At 40.9% G+C, this 21,870-nt stretch overlaps 3 protein-coding genes across 3 annotated transcripts; 1 reads left to right on the top strand and 2 right to left on the bottom strand.

The window, feature by feature from the left end:
* Nucleotides 1-2: 2 nt before the first annotated feature.
* Nucleotides 3-9,166, bottom strand: dzank1 (double zinc ribbon and ankyrin repeat domains 1). Its single transcript, XM_067259196.1, has 20 exons — nucleotides 9,058-9,166; nucleotides 8,644-8,797; nucleotides 8,172-8,298; nucleotides 7,959-8,031; nucleotides 7,325-7,434; nucleotides 6,814-6,896; nucleotides 6,531-6,648; nucleotides 5,619-5,732; nucleotides 4,824-4,916; nucleotides 4,491-4,613; nucleotides 3,934-4,131; nucleotides 3,579-3,810; nucleotides 3,138-3,241; nucleotides 2,772-2,855; nucleotides 1,726-1,831; nucleotides 1,490-1,572; nucleotides 1,105-1,188; nucleotides 834-961; nucleotides 640-714; nucleotides 3-312 (listed from the first exon to the last, which is right to left on the bottom strand). The coding sequence occupies exons 1-20, from the start codon at nucleotides 9,164-9,166 to the stop codon at nucleotides 144-146; spliced, it is 2,367 nt and encodes a 788-aa protein (XP_067115297.1). The 3' UTR covers nucleotides 3-143.
* A 954-nt stretch (nucleotides 9,167-10,120) lies between these two features.
* Nucleotides 10,121-16,077, top strand: polr3f (polymerase (RNA) III (DNA directed) polypeptide F). The gene is made up of 9 exons (XM_067259438.1): nucleotides 10,121-10,293; nucleotides 10,459-10,576; nucleotides 10,900-10,967; nucleotides 11,053-11,120; nucleotides 11,295-11,407; nucleotides 11,870-12,013; nucleotides 12,234-12,341; nucleotides 12,445-12,636; nucleotides 15,859-16,077. The coding sequence occupies exons 1-9, from the start codon at nucleotides 10,238-10,240 to the stop codon at nucleotides 15,934-15,936; spliced, it is 945 nt and encodes a 314-aa protein (XP_067115539.1). The 5' UTR covers nucleotides 10,121-10,237; the 3' UTR covers nucleotides 15,937-16,077.
* Nucleotides 16,078-17,267: 1,190 nt separating this feature from the next.
* On the bottom strand, nucleotides 17,268-18,594 carry rbbp9 (retinoblastoma binding protein 9). The gene is made up of 5 exons (XM_067259203.1): nucleotides 18,262-18,594; nucleotides 18,128-18,170; nucleotides 17,938-18,043; nucleotides 17,727-17,812; nucleotides 17,268-17,589 (listed from the first exon to the last, which is right to left on the bottom strand). The coding sequence occupies exons 1-5, from the start codon at nucleotides 18,355-18,357 to the stop codon at nucleotides 17,366-17,368; spliced, it is 555 nt and encodes a 184-aa protein (XP_067115304.1). The 5' UTR covers nucleotides 18,358-18,594; the 3' UTR covers nucleotides 17,268-17,365.
* Nucleotides 18,595-21,870: the final 3,276 nt, after the last annotated feature.

Genomic DNA, 21,870 nt, shown 5'->3' with positions numbered 1-21,870 from the left:
ATTTCAAGAAAATTGCTGGAAAGATTTCTGGAAACTGGATTTAACAACAAGGTCACCAACAAATGCCCCTATTTGCATCATGGCACATGGGTCGGACTTTAACACAAAATGACAACGACAAGCAACCATGAGCAGTGATCTCATCAGAACACGTCTAGTCCCGGGTTACTTCTAGGTCTGACCATCCTGTCCAGCATCCCCTGGCCCATCCTAGCGGCTAAGAGAGACACTAACGGGCTGCACTTGCTGATGACGGCCAGGTCGTATGCAGTCAGACCTCTGTCGTTCTTCCTCCTGATGCTGGCGTTGCACCTAAACCCCAGATGAAGAGACGGCTGTTCTCAGTGTACATGTAGACATTAGAGCAATAATACGATAGAGACATAGGAGGAAGTGATGGATGACTCCTTCATGATAGTCAAGTTGTTACCGTTTATGCAAAAGTCTAAAAACACCATGGCCTGTCTTTATCTGAGGTAGAAACAGCAGAAAATTATCTATTCCAGCCTTTGTCTTTTAGAAGGAATACATGTTACAATAGGCACACATGGTTTCACTATACATTTCTCAAAATAAATTAACTTCAATTGAAGGGTGCCAATAATTCTGTAGTTGACTGTATGGTCACGTATCTCTTACCCCAGTAGTGTCTCAGCACACAGCAACCCTTTGATCCCCATGGAAGCCGCTTCATGGAGGGCTGTGTTGTTCGACCTATGAGAGAGAAGGAGATTTTTCTTTATCCTGGTTGGTTTTTGTAGAGCCCTCTCGTTTGAGCTGAAAGCACTCTAGAACGACGGTAAGAAGGAAGGTCTCCGGACCGAAGCCCTTACGGTCCAGACTGCTGGTTGATGTCAGCACCCCTTTGCACCAGGACTGGGATGACGTCTGCGTGCCCGTTGACCACGGCAACAACCAGGGCAGGATGCCCATCGGCCCCCTGGCACACTGGATCCGCCCCCTGGCATGACATTACCGTGTTAACAAGGCACCTGGCCACTTCCAAATTTAGCAAATGTGATGTTGAGGAAATGGTTTGTTTGCAAAATAAAAATGGCGTCTTGAAAAGGTATCAAGATGGATGTTGAATCAGTGATACTGTACCTTGTCAAGCAGTTGTTGGACTACAGAGATCTGCCCTTTCCCTTCATGGCCCACTTCCTTTAGAAGCTGGCTGTCTTTGGTTTGCTGAGAAAAATAAATATCAATCATTTGCACAGGAATCACCAGAATTGGTAATGGAACCCCAGTTAGGGACATGACATAAGAATTTGCAAGCCACCAAATATACCCATACTGTGTTTGTACACAAATCCAGTAGAAATAAGGAATTATGACTATATTTGTCTGTAATTTATTTGTTTCAATTATTAAACATGGTTAATGACTGGTGGACTAGCTCCAAGAGAGAAACACTTGAATACGCATTCACTCAGAAACAAGTCAGACGTTTGTTTTGGAAGAGCCCTTGACAGACAGGGTCACATACCGGTGCCTGCTTTATGACATCTGAGGACAAGCTTTTATTTGTTTTTTTTGATGTCCTTCCATTGGCTCCAGACCTCTCATTACCTACCATAAAGATAACAATAAACACATGCATTTGGTTAAAAATAAACCTATGTAAATACCACGGTTGAGAAATGTATTGTCAAATGTGTGCCAAAATCCATTTGATTGTGTGTAAGATCACGGAGTGGCGTGTGAGAGAGTCACTGTGCTTACCCAGGCTGGTCTGGCTGAACAACACACTCCTGCCCTCTGTCACACTGCTGAGGTTCTGGCTTTCTGATAGGGCGATGCTCCTCTCAGGCCCGCCCCCCTGGCATAACTGACCACATGCATTGTGAGAAGAGGATGGAAAGTGTGGACTCAAATGTGTGACAAGAACACAATTAAATGTTCCATTCTAATCCTATCCCTACATTAGCTGTTAAATAATAAATTTTGAATTTACCTTATTATTGCACTGTAGTATTTTCTTTCATTCACCATACATTCATTAGCTAGCTGCTGTAATGGAGATGTTATTGTTGCACTGTACAGCCATTGCCAAAGTATTGGCAGTGACCAATTTAGTCTTTTGCAAAATTTGCTGGTTTAGTATTTGTAGATTATTTTTGTAAATTGCCATGTTACACTGGAGAAAAATCTAACACATTTCATGTTTTAATAGGCTGTTTATAGCAATCAATCTGCTCTTATAATCCAGTTATAATGATAGAGTGATTTTACCTGACTTCGTATGTGCTGATCATGTGATTTAGTGAAATTATGTTAGCTGGTCATTTTATGCAAGGGCCCAAAAACTGTGAAATTCGTTTTTTGTGATGAAGTTCTTTTTTTAGTCCGATGTAGCTTTATTTAAAATGCATGTGATCACTCTGCACAATAATTGAGTAACAAAGAGAATCAACGCCACAACAACTGAAGCAGAACATTTTGCAAACACAAAATGTATGTCACCTGCCAATACTTTTGGCCATGACTGTAATCAAGTCATTGAGATGTTATTGATGAATTGTAATATTTTTGGTTGAACCGTGCCTGATGGCCGAGATGTGATTACTTTACTATGCGGCCAGTAACTTGACTCTGATCACTGTAGAATGATGCACTTCTGATCCTTGATCTTCTACTGTACTTATCTTATCTGACTTATCTATATGCACAATTTGTACTTTACTTTGGATAAAATCATATGCTAAACGAATGAAATATAAAATGTAAGGACATCTAGTGTAAAAGAGTGGAGAAACATAACAACCAACCTTGTTTTTTTCATGTTCAGCTGAGACAAAGTTTATTCTCAGACTGACTTCATAATTGTCTTCCTCAATCACAGCTGAAACCATCTATAGGAAAGTAAACAAACTATTCAATTTCTTATACTGACAGTTCCTTCCCAAATGTTCTTTGTTCTACAACCAGGTGAGGTAATAATAATATCGCTTTACAACCTACTTTGGTAAGGTGACTGCAGACAAGAATACAGTTTAACAAGACTGTGGTTATACACTAGTGTAATAGGTCAACATGTCTATACATAACCCTGCAGTCCCATTATTTGAGTATATACACTGACATCTGAAGATGACTCCTTCAGTAGTGGAGGCCTCATGGTGCCCTGATCTTACCCGGCCCATTCGAGGTTCCCCAACTATAGCTCTGAACTCTGTGTTGTTCTGGGTGTAGCTTCGCAGGTGTGCACACACATGGTCCAACTGTTTCCTCCAGTAGCCTGCGACCGAGAGAGACCAAGAGAGAAAGGGAAAAAGAGGTTCAGAGATTAGACTGATAATCCTCAGACACAGCGAAGCACATCTACTCAGATTCATCCAAATCCCACTGAACCCATGATGGGACTCTATCCCAAATAAATAAAAATAACTCAAATTTATGATACCAATATTTAAAAAGCTTATTACATCTGCCACTCATTGACTTCACATACAAGTAAAGACCAGAAGAGGCGTTAAGTTTTCTCTCTTCATCTCACTCATTGTTCTCCTCTGATACTGCGAGAAGAGTAGAGAGCAGAGGAACCAGGGAACTCGTTTGTGCCCACGGCTCTGTACCTCTCCCTGGACTTATAGCAGTGAGCAGCGGCCTTCGGTCCCTCATCTGATCCTGTCTGCTGAACTCTAGCGCCGCCTGCTGGCCCTTCCTGTGGAGCTCCGTGCTGGACGGGTAGAAGAGGCCTGTCGTCTGGGTGTGCTGCTCCACGTGGCCTGGTGCCGGGGCCATGACGGGAGATCCAGAGGGAGGCACGGGCTGCCATGTGGTAGCGTCTGAGCGCTGGGTGGACGGCTGTAGACGTTGCATGACAGTGATGGAGAAGAGGGAGTCGGAAGAGGGAGCGGAAGAGACCGTCCTTACAGTTGGAGACAAACACGTTCAGCGTGGATTTCCTCCGGCTCTACAGCCTCATACCTGTTCCTGCTCGACAGCGGCCCCGGTGGAACAGGCCATGCTGGCGCGGGATTCACCCCTGGAAGGTCCCTCCATAAACACCCCGCAAGAGCCACAGAAGCTGGCATAGGGGTGGCTGCTGGCCCCGCATCGGGAGCAAATCAGACAGCTGGCTGCATGGCCGGGCTGGGAAGAGATGGGTTCAAACAAAGAGTAGATATGGATGAAACGTAAGGAGCGACAGAAACAAGTTACAGTATAGATAGTAATTGCCAGAGATGGATGTAGGTAGGTTGCGTTGTCTGATGGGGTGATGGATGGATAAAAAGGTTGGTGGGTTTGGAATTCTGATAGATTTCAATAGATTTCAAATGATTTTTGACTGAGCATGCTTTGGGAATTATTTTTAAAAGTGTACGTAAGGTATGTCAAAAATAGAAGGAATGTTAGTGTGTGAGGTTATCTGTTTATTTTTGTAGCCACTAAATAAACTTTCGTTGCAATTCCATCTTTTTAAAACTCCAGATTGCTATTCATCAGTGGTGCAGTGTACATGATCGAAGCAAGGCCTCTCTTACCTTGGCGCCGCACCAATCGCAGAAACGTGCGTCAGAGTGGTTGACCCGACTGCACTTAGAACAAGACACCATCTTGTTTTCTCCTGAAGGAAGAGGTGGAGCACTCTGACCACTCAGAACAGCCTAGTAAGGAAATACAAAGCTTTCAAGCTAATTGTGATATACGTTCTTGTGTGTTTATTGGCTAAATGTATAAGAAACAAATACTGTAAGTGTACTGAAAGTTTTACATAAAAGTAGTCAAATGAAAAAACTAAAACTACATTTTCAGCATACAGAATGAGGCCAACAGAGATGGAGTCTCTCTCCATCTTCTATCTTCTATAATCTTACAGTAGCGGGCTGTGGTAGCCTGGTCTCACAGGTGACACAGAAGGAGATATGTGCTGGGTTTCCAGTTCCACAAGACTGACAAATCAGCTTGTCCTAAACCAAACAACAGGACATTATCATGTGCATTATCACATATTGTAAAACTCATATATCAATCTAGATAAGTGTGTTGTGAAATGTGCTCAAGTGGCTGTTGTTCACTTTTTATACAGTTCTACACCTAAATTTAACATGGATAGAATAAAATGTGTAACTTTTTCAATAATATAGGACAAAAGGTCCTATGCCTATTTATATACTCCACAAGACAATCCACACCATAATATTACAGTGATGGACAGATTCATTTAGTTCAATATTGAAAAAGGAAAAAACCCTGATGTAAAAAGGCGCTGAAGTCAAGTGTGAACACGGCCTAACGGTGCAACATTTGTTTACACCGTGACTCAAAAACGTTTTCAGAAAGGTTCACAAAATTCTGAGTATGTTGTGTGGCATGTTGCTGTGTATGTGTGGCATTTTGATGTCTATGTGTGGTAAGTTGTGGCAGTGGGGGTCAGATGGCTGAGCGGTTAGGGAATTGGGCTATTAATCAGAAGGTTGCCGGTTCGATTCCTGGCTGTGCAAAATGACGTTGTGTCCTTGGGCAAGGCACTTCACCCTACTTGCCTCAGGGGGAATGTCCCTGTACTTACTGTAAGTCGCTCTGGATAAGAGCGTCTGCTAAATGTAAATGTAATGTTGCTGTGTGTGTGTGTGTAAGAGTGTGTTTTCGCCAGCTTCCTTTGTGCTTACCTGCAGTCGTAGGCTGGCTTGAGGCTGCAGCTGTGGGCCAATAGGGGCTTCACATACCACACATGCCACAGTGTTCATGGGCACTATGGTTTTACAGTGAATGCACAAACCCAACTAAAAAAAATATGAATCAGAATCAGCTTTATTTGCCAAATAAGTTTGCACAAACAAGGAATTTACTAAGGCAGGAAGGTGCATACGGTAAACATATAAGAATTGTAAATAGAAAATGTAGAAAATGTACAACAGTATCTAAATAATTCTAACCAATACTATATAACATATTTTTTTAAATATAAAATAAGATATAAAGAAGAGTGCAATGTGATTGGTGCATTGTGCAATGTGCAATAAAGTGACAGATGGACTTTATGACAGTGTTAGTGACAGTTGGGAGTTCTGGACCTTGTTGATTAGGCCAGCTGCAGATGGAAAGAAACTGTTCTTGTGGCGTGAGATTTTGGAACAGTGTGTGTCCAGGGTGAACAAAACATTATTAGTTCAGTCAAGACACTAGTATAGAGCATGGAAATAGGTTTGACTTTGGCGGAGTGGATGTATGTAGGGAAAGCACTCCATGCCTCTAAGCATTAGCGAGCAACATACATGGAATATGAGTCAGGGAGCAAATAGAGGAATAATCCCCCCTGATGACAGTACATACAGACAACACAGGAAGATGGAGAGGGTTCTACTACCGCCTTTTCGACATGGACCTATGGGCTTGAAGTAACACAGGTGTAGTTGATAACATGACGTGATTTGACCATTTGACAATGACCAGCCTGGGCTCCTTAAGCTGCAGTAAACTAAACTAATAGTTTGGAGCCAAACTATGGAAATTGATCAAATGTGTGGAAACGTGTATTCATACAGTGTAAATGATAATAGTACATGAGGTGAGCAGCGTACCTGTCCCCCCTCTGTGGGCGGCAGCCTCTGCCCCGGCACCTGTGGTACAGCAGTACCACACTGCAAACAGAAGCGGGCAAACGGGTCTGACGGACGAAGGCTCAAGCACTTGGTGCACCTGCACAGACAGGAGACCGGAGAGACCAATGATGGTCCGTCTTCAAGACATTTCACTCCTCTCTCCAAAATTATCTCTATATTTCAAGTCCTAACTAAGAAATTGACCATATGACACAGGTTAACCTGACCATGATTCAAGTCAATCTCTTTTTTAGAAATTTACCTCAAGAAATCTGTCTCTCTTTGAATCCTGGATATTTGCGTGTTGGTCAGGTTATTGAAGGTGCTTTCTTCCAGGCTTGCATTCTATAAAGAATGATCAATAATTATTCTAAATAAACTGGCCATCCATTTAAAATAACATAAATAGTGGGATTGTTTTTAAAATCATTCTGGTCTCTACAAAAACTGGATATTTTGTGGTTCCCAAAATCAAGAAGATAACGGCAGGGGCAAGGCTATCTCATGTAGACCTCCTCTCCTCTGGATCTATCAGGGTGGGGTCTCGGTGTTCAAAGACAGTGAAAAACGTTAACTGTTTGTCAGTCTTATTGCTGAATCACTGCACTAGCTCTCATTTAACCAGTGAGGACTTCTACTAACGCTGGCACCAGCACCGCTGTTTGCTCCTCTGCTGTCGCTAACCTCATTTTCCTCTCCAATCTTTACCTCTATTACCCTTTGATCTAACAGTTGCCAGACTGGCGGGGATAACAGGGTAAAATAAGGCCTACCAATGTGTGAGGTGACGTAGGCTCAGGCACAGATGTGAGGCCCAGATGATTGCTGAGGAAGCGAGGAGCTTTAGGGGCTCTTTTACCGTTACCTTCCTTCATCTTCGGTCCTAAAAACAAAATACAAAAACACTGTTAATATAGATTTAGACAGTAACAGTCAAAGGACATTTCGAAAATGTCTAGAGGACATTTCGGGTTTTGTGACTTTTGTGGTTTAAGTGGCCAATTTGTCCAAATACAAATTCAAAGTCCAATTTGTAGTCTGAGTTACTTCATACAGTGCTTTTTTTGTACATCCTGTATGGCTCTTCATTTATTGAGGTCCTATTGTACACACTTTATAGTAACATAGTACTTTTATCTTTTACATTTAGTCATTTAGCAGACGCTCTTATCCAGAGCGACTTACAGTAAGTACAGGGACATTCCCCCGAGGCAAGTAGGGTGAAGTGCCTTGCCCAAGGACAGAACGTCAGTTGGCATGACCGGGAATCGAACTGGCAACCTTCGGATTACTAGCCCGATTCCCTCACCGCTCATCCACCTGACTCCCCTTTTCAGTGCATCGGATTCTGTTTCTGAGTTAGTTGTATTACAGTTATGATATGATGCAATAATGTTATCCACACACCCTGTGGCCTCAGTGAAGACTCTCCTGAAGCATGTTCCGCCCTCGTAGTACAAGCGATGCTGCCATTAGTTTCCTTAGAGAACTAGTAACAAAAGCATAGACTCCACTTTCTTGGTTTGAATGTTTCATCTCAAACGATATCTACAAGAGGTATAATTATGATTATGATAGATTAAAAGGAGATCTTTCAACAGAAGTGTTAGGCAAAAATACCTGTTTGATCCCTAGTTCATGGTCCTTCAAGACATTTTCCTCTTTGTCATCTGTGGATAATGCCTCGCTTGGAGGCACATATTCCACCAGGAAGAGCTTGGTAACAACAGCACTCTCCCTGCCATCTCTAGAGACAATTGACCATCAGATCATTTCAGTTCTGAAAATTGTCCCTTGTGTACAGTATGCTTCGGACTGAGAGTCAAACCCATTTACAGAAACTGGGGTTACTGGTTAGCTGGTGGGGAAGTGAGTGAGTGAATGAAGATAGGGGTGGAGAGAGAGAAACAGCCCAAGAAAGACAGACACCGATAGAAAGACGGATAGGAAAAGAGAAAAAGAGCAGGGGACACTAAGTAGACTTACATAATCTGCCATGTTTTGTTATTAATTTTAGACAACTTTTAGACAACTTCAGTTATTACTTATACATTATGGAATATTTGCAATAATCATTCTGAAGCATTCCCACCTGGTGACAGCCACTGCTTTGACAGACACTTTGCCGTCAGGTAAACATATTGGTTTACTGTACTTTAGAGTGCTGCTCTCCCCAAATCCAGGTCTCTTGACAACCTCAGGTTTACTTCCATCCAGAGTGTAGTAGATGGTGACATCCAGTGTGTCTGGACCAAAATGAATGTCTTTTTTATTTTAAAGGACACACTGATGGGGCACCTGATCAACATTGCTGTTAATGTAGCTTACTTTAATTATCCATGGCAAGTTAACCCTATACAAAATATTTAACGCTATAGACAATATGGCTTGTTTCAATACTTGAGATTCTATAACTCGGTTAAACACACTTAAAAACTACAAGTGTGTTTTATTTATATATTTTTAAGAAGAAGAAAAAGAAAAAAAAGCATGGGCAATTTCAAACCTGATTTGATCTCAACAACAGTTGTGGTATCGATCTCGTGCTTCCCTTTCCCAGGTTGAGGAATGCGAATGGGTATGATGTGAGGCACCACGATAGAACCAGCAGTCATGTTTCTGGATGCTGGACAAGAAATATAAACGTCTAAAATTATGACATTTAAGTGATTGGTTTATTAACCTATGCCCAGAATAGGCCTACACAATGCTCACCTGGACAATCTTTATGGTTTGTTTGATATTTGCAATGTTTTTCTGTTTAAAAAAAAAACGGCACCCATGGAAATAAGACTACAAATACTTCAAATACCAATTTGAACTGTTAGCTAATTCATTAGATTACGGATTACTTTTCCCCTATTAACATTTATAAAAAGAAAACTTTCAAGCAGTAACATAAAAAAACAATTAGACCTAGGTTAATGTTGTCTATACGTCTAGCATTTGGAGAGGGCAAGTCTTTAATTGAACAATTCGAATTCGTAGGAATACATTCAGCATCATTTAGGTACTAAACATTATTATTATGAAATAGATTCGATGTAAGCTCTCACCTTGTTGCCACGTCTATGAAAAGAGAATGTTTAGGGTCATTATGTTTTATGTAGCCTACTGATGTTGGCAATGTATCTAGCGACGCTGCACTGTGCATTCACCAACACCATTGGTCTACATCATACGCCTTAGCAACGCTAACAACCAATAGCAATATTCTCAACAAAATAAAATAATTGTCTCGTTTCAAATGCCTATTTCTTGTTTATTTATTATTATTTTTAAACTTAAATAATTGAGTGAATATCTAGTTGTATTTTACTTACTGGAATGGATTAATCAGAGACATAGGCTACATGTATATTTTTCTAATTTGCCTCGACTATCAACTTTACATCCGTGAATGACTATTCTATATGTATTTAGTTTAATAAAAGACTAGGGAGATATTCCAGTTTTAAATCACTATAAAGCGTACATTTGTCAAGAATTTTATAGTATTTTTTTTATCAGGCAATGTCGGGACTGCCAAACACTCAAATGAGACCACGCTACGAGACAGAGGACCTAGTATTGCACGTTCGAATGTTGACGGCTATACATGTATAGCTCAACTTGAGCATGCTAACGACTTCTGTGTATACATGATATTTGAGGGTTGTAGAAGGTGGATTTAAATTTACTCAACAATGACGGATGTCAAAGTAAAACAAGAATCTACAGATGTTGCGGACATAGAAAACAGGTTGGCTTGGCGTTTCATCACCCTGCTATGGCTTGGTTGGTTAATTAGCCAGTTAGCTAAAATCTACTCCTACAGACCGATTATTGTAGCTGTGTAACGTTAGATATGTAGAATACGCTTTGTACTGATTGATTGTCATCTTCATACATGCTTCTTGTTACACAGGATAAAAGAACTCTGCCAACAGTTCCCTCACGGGATAACTGACCAGGTCATCCAGAATGACATGCCGAACTTGGAAGCACAGCTCAGGGCCATGGCAATCAACAGACTTTTGTCACTGGTACGTAACAGTAGTCATCAATCCGGTTAACTGATTCACTGACACGAGGTTAAATTAAAGTGTATATTTGACGACTAGTTGGTAAGAGTTGCAATTAAGGCATTTGGACACAAAAAAAACGTGCCATATAGATTTAATGATACCTGACCAGTTCAACAGGACAAAATCTCAGTGTCCAACATGGAACGAAAGACAAGCATTCTGTCGGTCAGGTTATTTGAGGGGCTGGTATTGAGGAGACCAGCAGGGTTAGATTCATGTTTTGGTCGGATACTTATTCATTGAACCATGAGGCTGAATTAACCAAATATGAATCTATTCAGGGTCAGCTGGACTTACTACGAAACAGCTCTGGACTTCTGTACCGGATGAAGAATACCCAAACAGCCAGGTGTGTCTGCCTTGTCATTATGCTTTCATTACACATGTTATGATAACTGACAGGCTTGATACTCACTTCCTATTTACCATTCAAGCAAAATGAAAGGCTCTGACAATCAAGAGAAGCTGGTGTATCAGGTCATAGAGGATGCGGGGAACAAAGGTATTCTTACTATTTCCAACAAAATCAATGTGATTTTGAAATGTCTGCCCCCCCCTCCACACACACACACACACAACCACACACTAATAATGATGCCATTCATTGGTTTTAATTGTCGTCTATTTAATGAGTGGCCCTTTTCTTCATTGTCGTTCATGCATTGTCTTCACACAGGGATATGGAGCAGAGATATTAGATACAAAAGCAACCTTCCTCTAACAGAGATAAACAAAATCCTCAAGAATCTAGAGAGCAAGAAGCTCATCAAGGCTGTCAAGTCTGTGGCTGTGAGTGAGAACTCATAATGTCTTTGCAATTTTCTTGGAATTTCCTTTGGGATCAATAAAGGGATTTTTAAAAATGTTGTATTAGTACTTCAAAGTATTTTAAGTTGATGTAAGTTGTGTCAAAACCATTCATGCCAAACATCTGACATGGGTGAATACTTTGCTGTCGACTAACAGTAAAGTCATCCACTCGTGATAGTAAACACTGTTACTCAGTCAAACCAGCCTCCAAAATACAAAGTAATTTTTCAAAGTACTTTTTATGTTCATGATGTAAGGTTAATAAAGGAGAAGATATCGATGTATCAGCTAAATAAACAGCATATTATATAGGGTAATGGGTAACAATCTCAGCTCAAGTTTTTTTGGCACAACAGACCTGTTACTTAATCTAAATGTTGATTTCATTGATCAGATCCCAGTGTGCACTTTTTCACTGTCCAAATTGTTTTTGTCATTCAGGCCTCAAAGAAGAAGGTTTACATGCTGTACAACCTGCAGCCTGACCGCTCCGTGACTGGGGGAGCCTGGTACAGTGACCAAGACTTTGAGTCTGAATTTGTTGAGGTTCTCAATCAGCAGTGTTTCAAGTTCCTCCAGAGCAAGGTATGCTGACTGGAACACAGCTCTGGAATGGCTAACACTTGGAATTGTAATGATTATAATAAGCATACAAGTATTCTGTATGAAAACATTACAGGTACAACATGTGCAAGGATACCATTTACTAATGCACCTGTGATTACAACTGGATAGTTTAATTGGATTTTAGCCACTCTTGTTTTGTATACTCTGTACTCCAGTCATTTTGGCCTTTCTTACCTAGGCTGACGCAGCAAGGGATAGCAAACAGAGCCCCATGGTGCAAAGGAACAGCTCTTTTGCTACCTCTCATGAAGTTTGGAAGTATATTTGTGAACTGGGGATTAGCAAGGTGAGACCACGAGCTTCCGGTTCCAACGTACATGAAGACCTGCTACCACTTGAAATGAACAGAGTTCTATACTCGTGCGTCAACAATGTACTGCTCACCACAGGTTGACCTGTCGATGGAAGACATCGAAACCATCTTGAACACGCTGATCTACGACGGGAAGGTTGAGATGACCATCATAGCGGCCAAGGAGGGCACGGTGGGCAGCGTGGACGGCCAGGTGAAGCTGTACCGAGGAGTCAACCCCATCATCCAGCCCACGGGCCTGGTCAAGGCTCCCTGTGGCCTCTGTCCGGTGAGCCCACTCCCCTTCCTGCCTCTGGACTTCACCAGACACCTGGCTCATTTGAATAGTACAGTGTAGGGGTGGGCGATATGGCCAAAATCTTCTATCACCGTATGAGTAATTTTATATCACGGCAACGGTATATATCACGGTATTTAGTACGAGCGTTCCGATTGGCTGATGCGCAGTCATGCCATCCGCGTGGTGACCTACTCACAGCTCAATACGGATCCGTAATGCCCTCCGACGAAAATGTCAAAATGAGCGAAAGCGATCAGTGAGTTTTACTATCTATATCTAACTTCGGTTTCGGCGTATCAACCTCGTTAAAGCTCGGTCGATACGTTAAAGCTTCAGTTTGATATTTCCCGGCATGACCTCACTCTCAGTTAGTAAGTAGTTTGCCTTCACTAGTCATCCTAGATCAAGAATGCTAGCAACGCCACCAGTATAATTTTACAGCACGAGACATAAAACTTGAACAACAAATCAAATTGGTTACCTGCAGAATGGGTCATCAAATTTATAATTAATTAGCATCGGCATGAATGTGGTCCGCTTAGACAAAATACATTCCACATCGAAAATTCTGTCAGACCAGGGCAAATGTACTTCAAGGTCAAACGAAAATAGCGAATAAAATAAAAGTTAAACTACAATTCTAAATATCGCAAGAATGCGATTTATATGACGGATTATATACAACACAACAACCAGACATTTAATTGACACGTGTAATACAAAAATATCACAAATTTAAAAAAAGTAAAGACTTTGGATGCGAGCCCTTTTTGCCCAACCTACCTGCTGCAGTTATCGTCTTCTCTGCTGCAGGGCAACAACAACATGCAACTACTATGTGAATTTGTTTTCAAAATAAGACTATACATCTATGATAAGCTAAAATATAATAAACCTCCTAAATATATAAAATAGTATACAATATAATACATTACATTTACATTTAGTCATTTAGCAGATGCTCTTATCCAGAGCGACTTACAGTAAGTACAGGGACATTCCCCTGAAGCAAGTAGGGTGAAGTGCCTTGCCCAAGGACACATCATTTGGCACTGCCGGGAATCGAACTGGCAACCTTCAGATTACTAGCCCGATTCCCTAACCGCTCAGCCACCTGATTCCCTATAGCCTAATATAGATTAGACTGTGATTAACCTGTTTTCCTGTTTAAGACAGTGTTTCCCAACCGGGGTGCCGCAGCACCCTGGGGTGCTGTCTGATGAGAGCAGGGGTGCCGTGTAAAAGTCCATCAACCAGTAGCGGACTGGCCATCGGGAGCACCGGGAGAATTCCCGGTGGGCCGAGACACGTCTGGGCCGGAGGGCCTCTTGCCTTATAATTTTTTTAACTACTAATAAAATGTCGGCAGGAGATTGAGCGAAACGGTTGGCCGTCCCCCATTTCCCCAAGGCTGGTTCGTCTATTCCAAATGAACATCTGTGCAGCCATTACCCCGCCCCCTTTGTCTTGCTTACACTCGACAGTGACACTGAGATCGAAAACTAGCTAGTAAAGACTATACAAAGATCGAAAACCAGGCTAAGAAACGTAAGGGGAAAAATAAGAGACAAAAAGACAATCTTCACTAGACAACGTTTTACCAATTGAAAAATTGCTATGTTTATTTTACCTAAAGCTCAAACTATTTTGCGCTCAAATAAAGGCCAAATTCTTAGCTCCCCATTAACTGTGAAACTCCCTAACTTACATTTACATTTATTCATTTAGCAGACGCTTCTATCCAAAGCGACTTCCAAGAGAGAGCTTTACGAAGTGCATAGGTCACTGATAAGGACAAGATAGCCCCAAAAAACATTGTGGGTAGCCAAAATATGAAGCGCATATTGTGAACAACCAAAATAAGTGCCAAAGGGAAGAACCACAAGAGCATGTAGTTAAACAAGTTACAATTAAACAACATGAATCGCTATAAGTGCAAGTGTACCTGTGGAAAAGCAAGCAACAGTAAAAAATATTTCAACAATTTAAATCAGTTACCACTAACCAACAAGAGCAGCAAGGCTCTAAGCAAGAGTCATTGTGATCCTTGAGGAAACTAACATGGGGTCCAACTTGCATTACATCACAGAATGTGGAAGCATTGGCAGGGCAGCTGTGGTGGCGTATATGGGGGTCGGTTCTGGTGGCCCAGTCTGGATAAAAGTCCAGGGACTTTTAACCCTTTACTCCCAGTCCGTCCCTGCCTTCAACGAATTTTCTTTGTAGCTGGATGAGTCGACTGACATTAGTGGGCACGCACGCTCAGCTCCTGGCAAATGTTCGATTCGTAGATGGCAACAGCAGTAGAGAAACCTTTTTATTTTGTAAATCAATGCCTGACAAAACAATGGGAGAAGAAATATATTGTGTGACAGCAGAGTATCTTGAACAGGGTGGGTTGAATTGGAAGGACTGTCACAGTTTATGTACTGATGGGGCCATTGCCATGACTGGGAGTACGAAGGGCTTCATTAGCAGAGTCAGAGCGCAAAACCCACATGTGAAAGCGACTGACTGCTTTTGACATAGGGAGGCACTGGTGGCAAAGATGCTCCCGAAGGAACTCTACTGGACAGAGCAGTAGATATAGGCCTAGTTAATTTCATCAAGGCACGCCCACTGAAGAGCCGTCTATTTTCGATTTTATGCGAGGAAATGGGAGCGCAACATCAGAGCTTGTTATACGGCCGTTTGATGTCACGCGGCAAGGTTTTGGCATGACTCTACGAACTGAGGGAAGAGTTAAAAACGTTCCTCAATCAGGAGAATTCGGGATATGTAGAGTGAAGTCCTTTTAATTTTTTTTTTACTGTTCTAAGGGTGCCATGACTGAAAAAAGGTTGGGAAACACTGTGTTAAGATATGGTATATCTAAATAATTAAGGGGTCCTTGCTTTGGAAATGCACACAAGCATAATCCCTATGAGAATGAGGAAACCAAAGTACATGTTTAATCCCCTGTAGCCCTTAACTAAGGCAGTAGTTCTCAAACTAGTTATGTCTGGGCAGAAAAAAAAAGAATAAAGAAAAATGTAAGTCCAAGACCGTCTGCTTGGTTTTGGTAAAAGTATACATTTTCAATGGAAACATTGATAATGTATACTGTATACTGTATATAATGAAAATGTATTATTTTATGATATTATTATTAATATTTCATGTTTGTTCAAAGTCAATTCTCATTGTAATGTCTTTCTCAATCTTCCACAGGTGTTTGATGACTGTCACGAAGGAGGAGAGATCTCACCCTCCAATTGTATCTACATGACAGAATGGCTCAACTTTTGAGAAGCGACATTTCGTCATTTCTTTTGTATTGTTTTTCTCTGTGGAGAAAGTAAATCTGCATATTGTTACAGCTACGAACATTATTAAATGTTTAAAGGATGCTTGGTTACACATCCAAAAAACAGATGATTGCAGCAGTATTTCCACTTATCTTCCTGTAAAAATCTCTCAAAATCCAAATATATCCTTATTTATCTGGCATATTAAATAATAGGTTTAAATGTTCTGTTCAGATCTTTGGATATGTGATGGGCACAAACTGAAACATATCATGGAATTTGGTCAAACTAGAAGTTAACTGCCAATTCAATGGATTCTATAATGTAGGAAAGTAGCCTGGTGACCTTTCTGAGTTTTGCTGTCATTCTTTTTCACTTCTTGTATAATAATAAAGGGTGTGCACAGCAGTCAGTCTGGAAAACCTGTCTTATGGCAAATCTGGTCATGGTTAAAGCTGTGATGGAGAGAGGGACTGTCCTTCAATGTTGCAGCCTCCAGAGTTCTCCAGCTTTGACATTCTGTTTGGAATTGTCGCCACCTATTTGCAGTTGCTACTGTACACACACAATAGTGATAGGTCGTTCGCGAACGATCCGGCTCTAAGAGCCGGCTCTTGAAGGTGAACGTCGGGAGCTGGCTCGCATATCTGAAGAGCCGACTCTATTTTTAATAGATTAATACAGCCTATAAAAACTAAATGATTATGAAATAATTAATTTTAATTGTATTTAAAATAATTGACTAATTCAAAGAACAACAAAAAAATACTTGTAGGCTTAAAGGCGCACACGATCATCCTCACACTGTTCCTGTCAATCCTGCATGAGGGAGGGCCGAGCCAACTCACAGTCAGAGAGTAGTCAAAACTTGGAGGAGAGCCATGACAAATCAATGCATTTTTTAAGATATGTGGTTACGGTCGAGTATGATTTCATTTCATAATTTAATTCAAATAGTTTTCACACCTATCATAGTCAAATTCATAGTTAAAACATGTATTTTTTAAAGAGCCGTTCGGGAGCCAAAAGAGCCGGCTCTTTTTAGTGAGCTGAGCCATACGAGCCGGCTCACGAAAAAGAGCCAGAATGCCCATCACTAACACACAACTACCACTCGCACTGATTGTGATATTGCTTATTATAAGCAAAATGCTGGTCATGTACCAAGGTTTGTATGACTGCACTTCACATTGACTAGCCTTGGTTTGCTCAGCTACCAAACATGTGTTCTTTAAAAAATTAATAAATGAATGTCAATATTGTATGTCTTCACAAATGTATCACTATGAAAAAAGAATGTCAAACTAAAAGTGACTTCCACACCAAAGAATGCAGTGTATAAAGGGTGGTGTGTTTAATGTCATTGTTGACTTTCAGCAGTTTCACAAGATCAGTCATCCTTTATTGCAGGTGATATCTCCAGCTGTCTTCTATGTACCGGCTCTCAGTTTGTGTACTACGTTGATCAGCTCTGGAAACTGTGTGTTCTGGAAGTGGCCTTTGTCTGTGTATTTGCGCAGGTCAGCCTTCAAGCCTTTTGCAACCGCCTCCTGCTCGTCCCAAGGCAAGAAGGGATCATCTGTTGAGCCAAACTGAACTATATGGCCAGCATTCCCCTTTATTTTTTCCCATTCCCATGGTCGGTTGAAATATCCTGTGCAGAAAATATTGTATGAGTGATGAGGAACAATTCTGACCTGAAAGTTAACTACTTCGGATGGAGGTGAATCATATCATTTTGACTGGTACATTGAGAAGGGTTTAGTTCATGATTAACATCAGCATACTTACCACTTTCTCTCTCATTCTCATCTTCCAGATCAGAGGTGTATGCTCCCACCAGGATAATGCCAAACACTTTGTGAGTTTCAGCATACCTGTACAGCACAGTTACAGAGATGTTCCATACATAATGCTATTTGCTAGGTCCTAGCTAATGTCTGGAATGCAACTGACTGTAATGGTGCTGTAATACAGTAGCAATATGATGATTATCACTTACCTCATGGCTGCGGCTGCTCCTGAGCTGTGACCAATGATTACTGTCTCATCATCACATTGCAGCTCGTCCTCCATGTATGGCAACCATATGCTCTCTCGAGCTGTAACTGTATGAAGAACACAATTCGGTTGTCTCTTCTAGCGACCGCCACGTTGACTGTCACAGATAGCCTTTAAAAACCTATACAAACCTGGATCAGGCATGTTTTCCAGCAGGCAGGTCATCTCTGGAATCTAAACATCAAATAAATTATTAGTTGCAGGCTAATAAGAAACAAAACCCTCACAAAATGCAGGTCAACTCGTCATATGGTGTATAGCATACCTTATTGATTTGTTTTTTGGCCCAGCCATACCAATTGCACCGTTCCACATCTCCAGCCCCATTCCCTGGAACAATTACAGCTTTGGTCAAAGGCATCGTTTTAACTTCACGTTTGAAATAACTGGAAACCACTTCCTGCCGAAATCATGACCACGTGATTGGCGTATCAAAATACGTGCGCCACCGGCTCTGCAAGAAGTCAAACCATAGACTTAATATAACTAGAGGAAGCAACTTTTGTCTTCCAAGATGGCGTCCCCATTCATTTCTATGAAAAGTGCTCAGTGGCGCAGTGAGGCAAGCGAGAGTACGAAACTGGACCGCGCCATCTTTCCACTTCCGACTCTTCCGGTCTAGCTTTAAACAGTGGCTCTTTTTTTCCCTAGCTCCGAGACCTCGTGCACGCTTGCAACTAGCTGTACACGCCATACTTTGCGACAACCAGTCGCGAGCATAGATTTATTTGGTTGCGAGCGTGTGAGCTAAGGCATTGCAGTGGCAGAATGGGGTCCGATAAGAATCAGAGACATGATGCAAACTTTAAGGAAATGTATGCTGTCATCCTTTCACTTGTTTTTTAGAAATAGACTATAGGGCTAAATATAGGGCTATTCTAGATGGAACTCATCACATATGTTGTTTTTTTCTTCGTGATTTGAGTATGATTTCCAACGCATTGTATCGGATTAAATAAACTGTTAACATGAACACTTAGCTCTGTCGTTGTTCTCGCCAGGCAAAGAAAGCTTAATAGTTATTTTTGTAACATAAATCTTCCATAATGCAGACTTACCATAGCTTACTGTCAACTTTATATTCAAACGAAATGCCACGAAAATCACACTGCCTTCAGTGTGATTTAACATCAGTGTAGAAATGTGGCCTGTGTTTTATATGTTCAACCTACAAAAACAATTGGTTTTGTAGGGTTAACCCTAACCCAAACGCCTATTAATGGATATAACGTGATCTAACAAGACTTGGTAATAATGTAATAAATTGAGAAGTGTGTCTAAAATATAATCTACTTTATTGAACGTGCCTTTGAAAGGGGCATATTAACAGAACTATATACAAGACGTTTCCATCAGATATAAGTGGGGGTGAAACATAGAGTCACTGAGGACCTTCATTGTCCCACAAAAGCAGTTTGGCTTTGACACGATCAAAAAAAGAATAATGAGTGTGTTTAACAAAAGCTTCTGAAGGCAAGACTAATATTATTTAAATATATATATCATTTCCTATTGTGGTTATCAGTTAAAGTACTATTAAACTTCGTCTTTGCTCCAGATAGACATGTCAACAATCTATGCTCACGCTATAATATTTGCCATCATGTCATGAACATTTTTACGAAAAATCAAATCTATTTTAAAATAACGGGAATAAACTATATTAACAACATTTCATGTATGTGTGACAACCATTTGCCAAACTTGCTACAACAGGGCAGGGAACTCAAGCCATTTCTTTCAGCTCCAGGTAAATCGGCTATCGGCCAATGTGAACTTTTGTGCTCGTGCCCTGTTAGTATCCGCGAGCACATTTGCAGGCAACTTTTATTGACGTAAGCAAATAAATGGGGTGCTAGTTTACCCATTTCGGATTGGTTTCAAACTTAGCAAAAAACGGAAAAAAAAATTCTATGAAAAAGCTAGTAGTATGAGCCAGGTTCGAGAATCGAACAAAAATTATTGGGGAGATAGTTTTGTAAATGTTGACTGGAGTTAATAGAATAAAAACGACCGGAAGAGTCGGAAGTCAAACACGAAATGCAATACCACCTACATCCACCGGGGCCGTTGCTTCAAGCCGAGGGGCGAGGGGTGGGGGGGCTTGAGTCGAACACACCGAACGTCCACAAACACGACATTTAGTTAGCTTTTTAATTAATGTTATGGTAATTTCTTGTCCTATTTGTTTGACTTTTGTCACTTTCCCCCCCCTTCTCTTTCAAGACCTTTGTAAGGTGTTACCTTTTACAACATGTCTTGTGATGTTTTACCTTTTGTTTTGAGTCAATTTTTTTTTCTGCATTGCATTAAATAAAGTGACACATCAAAAGTGGTGTCCACACACAAATGCTATGAATAGCGAAAAAAGATAGCAATGTCAGCTGACGCCAGTCAAATTATGGTCAATATTATTTTGGGTCCGTTTTGAATTTAGAAAACCAAAATCGGAAAACGAGCTGAGCTGTTTCCCGACTACCATTTAGAAAAACGGAAAACGAAAAAACGGCCCGTTATCTGATTTTCTTTGATGTGCTTAAACATGGAAATCGGGAATTAAAATAGTGTGTGGAAATCTTCTTTCTCAATTTTTTTTTCATAGATTTTTGTTTTGTGACCGGAAGTTGCTCCCACGAGCTTAAGAGTCACATATTCAGGATGTCAGCAGAGGGCGCATAGCAGAGCAGATGAACAATAAAATTGCTCGCAGAGCAATCGAGCCTCAATGCAAAATTTGATTACATCGGACTGAAGCATGGTTCCCAGTGACGTGCGGTCAGGGGAGGCAAGGGAGGCAGTGCCTCCCCTTAGGCCGTAAGGTGAACCCTGTTATCGATTCAACCCGCTCCACAGTCTGGCATCTACACAATCTTTAGCTCATAAAAAAGAACGAGTCCTGCTAAGCTACCAAAAAAAAGTTTGTCGCTGAAATTCCAGTCGATTGTCGATGCGTCTATGTTTTATGCAGAACTAGTTTCTTCAGAGCGTAATAGGATTTTGGTGGCACGGTTCAACACGTGATCCTTCTACACCAATAAGGTAGCTGCTTTTTGTCAACATGGATGGATATGGTTGTCAAATAGAGGATGTGACCTTGCACGTTACAGTGTTTCCTATGTTTATTTTGCCGTGGCGGCCCGCCACGACTACATTTCTGCTGCCATGGTATTAGATGCTTTGAAATCAAAATATTTTTTTGATTATATTTTTTTGATAACAGATCTGTTATCAAAAAAATATTTAGATTTCAAAGCATCACTAATATATGTATTATTAAATTTACTGTCAAATAAAAACAAGTTGGTAAGGGTCTTATTCTTACATATAACAATGTGCTTTGAACTAACTGTAATAATGGTATCGGTATTGCTTTACAGATCTTGTTGTATTCTCTATAAGTACAGTTTAAATTATATTTTTCGAAGAAAGCTTTATATTCCAAAAGGTTACCAGACATCTTAGCCTGACGTTGTCATACTCATAATTCTAGTCAGAATATGAGTCTGATACCGCTCCGTTGGGCTGTGAGTTTGGGGCGTGTTTCAAACGAACCTGGAAAAAAATGCCTCTTCACTCAATTGGATAGACCTACAACCAATCAGAGCAACGTAGTATGTTGTTTGTTGAAAACTAATTCAACCAAAGCGCTCTTTGGTGATGTGGTTGATTACGTTACTGTTGATCATCTGTCCATCATCGTATAAAGCCCGCCCTGACAATTTGATTGGTCTGAACAGCTCTTGTTCGGACATGGTTTTTTCCCAACCGAGCGACCCCAGACCAAATTGTTTTGTGGGCGGGCTAAGTTTGTCTGGCACCCAGGCTACAGACATCTATAACATCATTCACAAACACAATGCCCTTTTCATACCAA

This window comes from Osmerus mordax, chromosome 21, assembly GCF_038355195.1.
Source record: "Osmerus mordax isolate fOsmMor3 chromosome 21, fOsmMor3.pri, whole genome shotgun sequence".
NCBI classification, from domain to species: Eukaryota; Metazoa; Chordata; class Actinopteri; order Osmeriformes; family Osmeridae; genus Osmerus; species Osmerus mordax.
This window is presented reverse-complemented; position numbering and strand designations above follow the sequence as displayed.

What these genes read in the sequence shown, in the direction of transcription:
- dzank1 (XM_067259196.1), bottom strand. Translation starts at nt 9,166, where the DNA reads ATGACTGCTGGTTCTATCGTGGTGCCTCACATCATACCCATTCGCATT. An exon ending in ATGAACTAGGGATCAAACAG is followed by an intron (nt 8,032 to 8,171) that starts GTATTTTTGCCT and finishes TAGTTCTCTAAG; the next exon opens with GAAACTAATGGCAGCATCGC. An exon ending in GTCTTCACTGAGGCCACAGG is followed by an intron (nt 7,435 to 7,958) that starts GTGTGTGGATAA and finishes TTTTGTTTTTAG; the next exon opens with GACCGAAGATGAAGGAAGGT.
- polr3f (XM_067259438.1), top strand. Translation starts at nt 10,238, where the DNA reads ATGACGGATGTCAAAGTAAAACAAGAATCTACAGATGTTGCGGACATA. An exon ending in AAGAATACCCAAACAGCCAG is followed by an intron (nt 10,968 to 11,052) that starts GTGTGTCTGCCT and finishes TTACCATTCAAG; the next exon opens with CAAAATGAAAGGCTCTGACA. An exon ending in AGAGGATGCGGGGAACAAAG is followed by an intron (nt 11,121 to 11,294) that starts GTATTCTTACTA and finishes GTCTTCACACAG; the next exon opens with GGATATGGAGCAGAGATATT.
- rbbp9 (XM_067259203.1), bottom strand. Translation starts at nt 18,357, where the DNA reads ATGCCTTTGACCAAAGCTGTAATTGTTCCAGGGAATGGGGCTGGAGAT. An exon ending in CCAAAAAACAAATCAATAAG is followed by an intron (nt 18,171 to 18,261) that starts GTATGCTATACA and finishes TTTGATGTTTAG; the next exon opens with ATTCCAGAGATGACCTGCCT. An exon ending in GGAGCAGCCGCAGCCATGAG is followed by an intron (nt 17,813 to 17,937) that starts GTAAGTGATAAT and finishes TGTGCTGTACAG; the next exon opens with GTATGCTGAAACTCACAAAG.